Genomic DNA, 7456 nt, shown 5'->3' on the forward strand with positions numbered 1-7456 from the left:
TGTACTCCCTACTGCAGCGGCCGAAAGTAGGCCATCGAGTCGTTGCAGATGACGAGGCCGACGGGGTAGAGGAACCAGAAGAGGCCTGTGGGCGGGGCGCGGGGCGGCGGGGCGGGCCGCGTGTCGCTAGAGCGGGCGCGGGCACGGGGCGGATGTGCGGGTCGCGGGGTCTGCTGCCGTTGAAGATGTTTTGCGTAAACGAGTTGACTTGCACGACGGTGACGACGATGACAGCCATCGTCCAAGCGAGCTGGCCGACCTGGTACTTGTAGTAGCCGGCCTGCCCGCAGAGGGGGGGGGGGGGGGATGGCGGCGGCAGGGTGGCACCGGCAGTGGAGGGCTGGAGGGAGAAAGGAAAGGGGCGGGAGGGGAGGGGCGGGAGGGGCGGGAGGGGAGGGGCGGGAGATCGCCTTGAGGGTGAGGACAAAGAGCATCAGCATGAAGGAGTAGGCCGCCATGGAGAGGAGCTGCACGTAGGGCAGCATCCCCACCAGCGTCGGGCTGCGGGAGGTGCGAGGTGCGAGGTGGGAGGGGCGAGGCGAGAGGGCAAAGCGGGGCAGCAGTGGCGGAGTGACGGAGTGGCGGGCGGTCGCCTGCGGATGAGGGAGAGCAGCTTCTCCTGCGAGAAGGAGTTGCCGTACGAGTAGACCATGCAGCACCAGAACCAGCCCCACTGCGTCGTCCGGAACCACGGGATGGTCTTTACCAGCCGCGTCTTGTACCGCACGTTGACCAGCTCACGGAACATCAGCACCTGCGGAGGGGCGGGCGCGCGGCGGTGCCGGCGGCGGCGCGGCGGCGAAGGAGGCGGCGGCGCTGCGATGGCGCTGCGTTGGAACCGTGGACGCGGCGGGCGGCGCTGCGGACGGCTGTGTGAGCGAACGGCGGCGCCTGCGCGATGAGCAGCATCGCGAGCGTGGTCAGGTGGCCGAGCGACAAGACGAAGATGAGGAAGAGGAGGAGCGAGGTGCCGAAGAAGAGCCGTTTCACCAGCTTGGTCAGCTTGTTCTCGCCGCTCGTGTGGCCGGCCGGCCCAAACGATCCAGCCTCTCTGGAGGGATCGCGCTCTGCCATGTCTGTCTCGGACGCGGAGCTGGCGCCGCAGTCGACGTCCGTGTCGGAGAGGGTGTCCGACGCGTCGCTGGGCAGCGGCTCGCTGGTCTCGGCAGGAGGCCGCCGGCGTCGCAGCTCCGCCATGCCTCGCGACCCGCGCTTCGTTCGATGATGCGCGGCGAGCACAAAAAGAAAAACCGCGAGCCCGCTTGCGTTTCCCACTCGCTCCACGTGCCCCCCAAGGTGCACTCACGGCTTCCCTGCGAACGCGCACCCCCCAGGACTAGGGCTCTCTAGCCCGCAACCCGATCCCAATCGTCCGCGGCCGTCGAGCGGCCGCCCCGGGGCGCCGTGCGGCCAATGGACTGCACTCCAAGACCAAGTGCTCCAAGTGCTCCAAATGCAGCCCAAACTCACACCGGACGAGAGCAACCATCGGACGTACTCACAGCTGCACCTGCTGCTCACACACTCAGCTCAGCGCGCCAGTCCATGACCATGAGCACGTAGCACGTGCCCCTCTCAGTACGATACGGCTCTTGTGCGCCCACTCACTCACTCCGGCGCCGCTCTAAGGACAAGTGTGACAGGTGATGTCAGATCGGCGCGTAAGGAGACCACGGAGCGCTGCGCAAGCGAGCGTGACTATGGTACAACTATGATACACACCGGGGGCAGTGAGTCCCGAGGCTCCCGTGCCTCGACGTCCCGTGCACCGACAGCAAGCCGGCACAGGGGGCGCCCCCCGGCCCGCCCCGGCCCCCATGCCTCTGCCTAGTGTCCTAGCCCCTAACCCAAGGAACTGTGCCGGCGGCAGGCCGGCGTGCAGAGCAACTGCGCGCCGCCCGAGAATGGCGCAGGCCGCACTAACGAGCCCCGCATTCCTCTGCCACCGAACGCAGCCGAGCCGCCAATAGCTAGTCGCACCACTCGCCGGTGCTGGCACGCATGCGCGCCGTTGACCCGGATACCACATCCAGGGCAAACGGCCATGAACCGCGATCGACCCGTCCGCCGCATGCCCGCCGCCCAATCATCACCAATGAAATCACCCATCATCCCCTGGAGCGGCCCCCATCCGTGCCTGCGAGGGAGAGAGTCACCCGCCGAGACGGAGAGCTAGAGGCCGCCGCTGGGCGGCGGCGTGCGGTTCGTAGGGGAAGACCGCCCCGTCGCCCTCCCGCCCCCGAGCCCACTCCGCGGCGTCCCTAAAGGGTGCGGCCGCTGCCGGACGCCGAGCATCTCGAGCCGAGCCCTCCGCATCCGCTCGGCGGCATCCTCGCGCTCGGCGCCCCGCGAGGGGACCCCGCCTGGCGAGGGATGCGGAGTGGTCGCAACAAGCAGGGCAACCGCCGGCGGCGGCGACGGCGGTGGGGTCCCAGAGAAGGAGGAGGTGGCAGAGCTCGACGGCCGAGCAAGCGGCGCGAAGGTATAACCTTGGGTGGGGCGGGGGATGCGGATCAGAAGGAAGCGTCGCGGCACGGCGCGGCCGACTGCTGTGTTGTCTCCGTGCGAATGCCGGGATTCCTCGACGCCAGGGGGGTCGGGGGGGCTGGAGTGTGGCGTGGGTGAGGGGGTGTAGCGGGCATGAGGGAGGCGGCATATATTGTGTCACCGAAGCTCTTCAGCTCCGGGTGGTCGTGGCCGCCGTCGTCGGCCCCGTCGGCCGCAGAGAACATGGACATCTTCTCCTCCTCCGCCGCCGCGGGCGCCGGCCTTGGCGCGGACATGCGCCAGCGCGCAGAGTCGCGCCAGAGTCGCGCGAAGCGACGTGATCGAGCTCCTATGTACCGACCCTCCTATCAAAAAAGTTTGGATTTCAGCGCTTCAGACCGCGGAACGAATCTCAGGTCCTACCAGCCCGGCTCGGACGAAGAGATGGAGAGATCTTTGAATCGCAAAACAATCTTTTAGTCCAACTGGGTTTGGCTTTTGTTTTGCGCGGCATGCTTGAGCATGGTCCACGTACCTCGTACCAGCTACCACACGGGTCTCCACCGCACCCCGCCCGAACGACGCCCGATCCCCGTGTGCCGCGATGAGACGGAGGACGACGCTCGACGGACGAGGGGTCGGCGCTATCACGACAGGACCCGCTCGTCGTGCACGTGCTGGAGTGGGGCGGACTGCACTGTGTGCTCTGATGGCTCTGTGTGTGTCTCACTGTGTGCAGTGGGTGGGGCGTGGGGGCACCGTGCCGGCACACACCTCACAGCGGTGCTCTCCCAGTGGCGGACTGTAACATTGTAAACTGTACCCGCAGCCGCAGATACGGTTGCGGAAACGAACGCGACCGACTGGTAAGGAAACCGCGCTCTACTTCCACAGCTCCACAGCGCTCTCGGGTAATAACTCGAGTCCCCTCATGCGGTCACTTCTCCCACCAGAAGGGCGTGGAGTTCTCGGTGCGCGCAGTGAGCGCCTCGATGCCGTCGGGCGTGACGAGCAGCGTGTGCTCGAACTGCGCCGACCGCTTGCCGTCCTTGGTGGTCGCTGTCCAGCCGTCGCGCCACAGGATGTGCTTCTCGACGCCCTCGCAGATCATGGGCTCGATCGTGAAGGTGTGCCCCACCTGCATCGTCCCCGGCTCGTTGTTGCGCGCGTGGATCACGTTCGGCGTCTCGTGGAAAACGCTTCCCACGCCTGTTCACACACTCGCGCGCCCCGTGACGCGCCCCGTCCCGCGCTGCCGTCGGGCGAGGCCTCTCTCGCCGCGCCGTGGCCGCAAAACTCTCGCACGGTGCTGTAGCCGTGCGGGGCGATGTAGTCCTCGATGATGGCGCCTACTCGCGCGGGCGAAGGGCAGAGCGGTGGAGGAGGCGCCGCCCACCGCCGTCCAAAAGGCGCGGGCGGGCGGCGGACCGATGCCCTTGTACTCCTTTCCAGGAGCGCAGTACGCGATGGCGGCTTGCCAGGCGTCGTGCGTCACCTATGGGACATGTCCCGGACATGTCATGGCCATGTCGTGGACATCGCCGGGCGCCGGGCGTCACCTTGACCAGCTGCCTGCCCGCCTCGTCCACCTCGCCAACCTGCAGAGGAGGAGGAGGAGGCTCGTACGAGCAGGAGGGGTGTGGCCTGCGCCTCTCCCGTCGCACAGAGACACACAGATGTCGCGCGGCGAGCCTCGGCCGCACCTCGGCCGCACCTCGGCCGCACCTCGGCCGCACCTCGGCCGCACCTCGGCCGCACCTCGGCCGCACCTCGGCCGCACCTCGGCCGCACCCTCGGCCGCACCCTCGGCCGCACCTCTAAGGCCTCTCGGCTGCCTCTCGGCTGTGTCGCACCAGGAATGTCTCGGAGCAGTCCCCGTGGTAGCCTCCGTAGTAGCATGTGATGTCGATGTTGACGATGTCGCCTGGCGGTGCAGAGGCGGTGCAGAGGCGTTCCAGCGGCGGCGGGGCGGCTGAAGAGGAGCGGGAGAGAGGTGGCGTCGCGGTGTCGGGCGGGCCGCGCCGTCTCGCAGCTTCGACGAGTCCGGGATGCCGTGACAGATCACCTGCGTGTCCGCGCGCGGCCGTGAGCTGCGTGCGTGACGGGAGCCTGCAGGCGCCGGCCGCTGTAGCGGCTCACGCCCGCCTCGTTGACTGAGGTGCAGCAAGACTTTGGGAAGCCGTGGTAGTTGAGCGGGGAGGGGTAGGCGCCGCGCGAGACCGCCGCCTCGTGCACGAGGGCGTCGATCGCCTCCGTCGTCACGCCTGGTCGGGCGGGAGAGGGGAGTGGTGTGCTTGCGGTGCCGCGGAGAAGTGGCCGCTGCGGTGGCAGCTGTGGCGGCGGGCTGTGGCGGCTGCGGCGGCGGCCAGCTCGGCAGCGGCGGCGGAGCAGCGGCACGGGCAGGCGGCGCGTGCGAGGCGCACCCGGCGCCACCGCCGCGCCAGCGAGGTCGAGCACCTCTCGCGCGATCCTGCCCGCCGCTCGCATCCCCTCGATATCGGCCTCGCTCTTCTTCTGGATCTGCCACGGCAGCATCGGCCCGCGCGCCTTTGGCTGCCCGTCCTTCCAGTAGTCGGGCTTCGAGATCGACTTTGGCACCGACCGCTTCGGAGACTGCTTGCCCGGGCGCACCTTGCCGCTGTACTTGAAGGTGTCGCGCGCCGCCGCTCCAAAGCCGCCGCCCATGCAGAAAGGCCGCCCGCCACGGGCCGCCGGCCGCGCCGCCAGTGCACTGGCGAGTAGAACAGCGGGGCCGGGAGCGATGAGCTGCATAGGTTGACCGGCGCGGCAGCCGGCCGCGGAGCAGATCGAGCAGCCGCAAAAGAATTCGCACGCATTCGCGATGAAGCGCCGGTGTCCACGCATCCGAGCCTCCTGTTCTTGGAAGCGGTCAGTTAAAAGGGGGAGTTTGAACCTGTTTTTGTGTGCGTGTCGTGACTCGTGGTGTGCGTGTGGGAGCAGTTAGGTGTGTATATCTTATATGAGTCTCTATCCAACATTCGCCTCCCTACTAATACATATATATAAATAGTCTATAAGGAGACGAGAGGGCTCACGACGCGAGTGTAAGAGTTTACTGTAATTGGGACTCGAGTACACCCAGAAACACACAGACAGTCACACGTCGAGGGACGAGAGTGCACGGAGTCTTGTACATACGCGTAAATCACATCCAGATCAGGCCCTCCTGTCCTCAGAAGGGCGCGGTCTTCATCCTGGCGGGCGGGAGTGGGTGCGGCGCCGGTTGAGCCATCATCGCGAGCGGTACGAGCGCGGCCATCCGCCGCCAGCGCTCCTGCTCCGCCCGGATGGCGCGCTCCTCGTCGTTTGTCAGCTGGCGCACCACCACGGTGGGGCCCGTGCCGCCCTCCTCCACGGCACCGCCGGCGCCGGCGGCAGCCGCAGCGGCCTCGGCCGCGGCCTGCTCCTCGTACCACGCGTCCCACATGTCAAAGGTGTAGAGCATGCCCTCCTCCTCCTCCTCCTCCTCGAGTCTGCGGCGCGCCTCAGCCTCGGCAATCACCTGCTCCTCTTGCTCCGGGCTGAGCGCGGGCAGCAGCCGGAGCACGGCCTCGTGACGGTAGAGCCGCGCGTAGTGGTGCGGGAACTTGCCGTAGACGTCCTTGGCGAAAGGGTCGGCGCTGGCGCGCAGCAGCAGCGCCACCACCGCGATCGAGCCGTGGCGCGCCGCGAAGTGCATCGCGGTGAACCTGTCAGAGCCTCGGTACTCGAGGGCCTCGCTCCGCTCCTGCGGGCTCTTGTTGCTCTCGGCGAAGACCAGCCACTTGCGCACCTGTTCGGCCGAGTCGAGGCACGCGGCACGGCCGAGCCAGCGCCCCGTCGTGTTGAGCTTCCGCCACGCGAGCGCCTCCTCCTCCGACGGCGCGCAAGTGGGCGTCGCCAGCAGCAGCTCGACCACGGCGTTGTGCCCACCGCGGAAAGCCTCAGCGAGGGCGTCGCGGCCGCGCCGCACCCTCGCGCTCGCCTCGGCGGAGCCGCGCGCGCCCTTAGAGAGCAGGAAGGCCACCTCGGGCGCGTCGCCCTGGCTCGCCGCGTGCGCGAGCGCCGACCAGCCTCCGATGGGCTCGAGGGCATCGATGTCGATGCCGGGCAGCTCGAGCAGCCGCTGCACCGCCGTGCTGGCCGAGGTGAGGCCATGCCGGTAGGCGCGCGAGAGGGAGGCGTTATCGTTGGCCGCGCGTGCCGCCAGCCTCAGCCGCTCCGCCTGCACCGCCGCGCCGTCAGCGTACTCGGCCCAAGCGGGTGGCCAGCCTGTGCGGTCGTCGGCCGGCGGGTTACGCAGCACGTGCTCGAGCAACAGCCGCACCACCTGCTGGTTGTCCTCAGAGTGCCCCGCTTGCAACGCGATGCCCAGCGGCCCCGCCGAGCCGCCTCGCCAGCGGCCCTCGCGCGCGGCGCGATCGGCGTCGGGAGGCGGCGGCGATGCCGCATGCAGTGGAATGCGCACAGAGAACGGACGGCAAGAGAAGGCAAGGGAAGGAAGAGAAACGGCTGGTGAAGCTCAGTTCACGGCGTAGTATTGCGGTCACTAACCATCCACGGCAAGAGTCACGGGTGAATGCTGCCGCATAAAAGCAACAGAGTCGCGCTTGGCGCGATGGTCTTGTCGCGGTTCACGACTTGACGTTGCACACGGTCATAGGATCTATTTGGCGAGTCTCAAGCAGCAAAAGTAGGCGCGAGAAATTAATGTTGATCCTGAGATCTCAATTTTGGCGCTAGTTTCGTTTTCTGGTACATCACGACGACTTGCTTGGGTCTCATGTAGCTCGACGGCTCTTGGACCATGGACGGCTCTTTCTGGTTGGATCAGACAGGGCCTTCTTGGCCAGAGCTTGGCCAGCCTTGGCCAGAGCTTGGCCAGCCTTGGCCAGCCTTGGCCAGAGCTCGGCCAGCCTTGGCCAGAGAGTGGCCAGAGTGGCCAGCCTTGGCCAGAGCTTGGCCAGCC

At 67.6% G+C, this 7456-nt stretch overlaps 4 protein-coding genes across 4 annotated transcripts in view; all 4 read right to left on the reverse strand.

Annotated features, from left to right (window-relative positions):
* EMIHUDRAFT_471353 (phosphatidate cytidylyltransferase) overlaps positions 1-1197 on the reverse strand; it is a gene marked incomplete at both ends in the record, with an annotated part of 2512 nt that extends 1315 nt beyond the window's left edge. The window contains 5 exons of the mRNA XM_005793305.1: positions 76-85; positions 146-280; positions 411-501; positions 576-754; positions 868-1197. Coding sequence (XP_005793362.1) covers positions 76-85; positions 146-280; positions 411-501; positions 576-754; positions 868-1197 — 745 coding nt within the window. The remainder of the gene's footprint in view (positions 1-75; positions 86-145; positions 281-410; positions 502-575; positions 755-867) is intronic.
* A 241-nt stretch (positions 1198-1438) lies between these two features.
* On the reverse strand, positions 1439-2732 carry EMIHUDRAFT_460326 (hypothetical protein). Its single transcript, XM_005793306.1, has 2 exons — positions 2669-2732; positions 1439-2363 (listed from the first exon to the last, which is right to left on the reverse strand). Exon 2 carries the CDS (start codon positions 2027-2029, stop codon positions 1625-1627), a length of 405 nt encoding a protein of 134 aa, XP_005793363.1. The 5' UTR covers positions 2030-2363; positions 2669-2732; the 3' UTR covers positions 1439-1624.
* A 692-nt stretch (positions 2733-3424) lies between these two features.
* On the reverse strand, positions 3425-5172 carry EMIHUDRAFT_250987 (hypothetical protein; the record flags this gene model as incomplete). Its single annotated transcript, XM_005793307.1, has 7 exons — positions 3425-3696; positions 3841-3931; positions 4047-4085; positions 4341-4411; positions 4553-4596; positions 4658-4751; positions 4911-5172. The coding sequence occupies 7 exons, from the start codon at positions 5170-5172 to the stop codon at positions 3425-3427; spliced, it is 873 nt and encodes a 290-aa protein (XP_005793364.1).
* Positions 5173-5653: 481 nt separating this feature from the next.
* Positions 5654-7148, reverse strand: EMIHUDRAFT_250988 (hypothetical protein; the record flags this gene model as incomplete). Its single annotated transcript, XM_005793308.1, has 4 exons — positions 5654-5674; positions 5756-5821; positions 6011-6892; positions 7143-7148. The coding sequence occupies 4 exons, from the start codon at positions 7146-7148 to the stop codon at positions 5654-5656; spliced, it is 975 nt and encodes a 324-aa protein (XP_005793365.1).
* Between the last annotated feature and the right edge of the window lie 308 nt (positions 7149-7456).

This window comes from Emiliania huxleyi (assembly GCF_000372725.1).
Source record: "Emiliania huxleyi CCMP1516 unplaced genomic scaffold EMIHUscaffold_1019, whole genome shotgun sequence".
NCBI lineage: Eukaryota > Haptophyta > Isochrysidales > Noelaerhabdaceae > Emiliania > Emiliania huxleyi.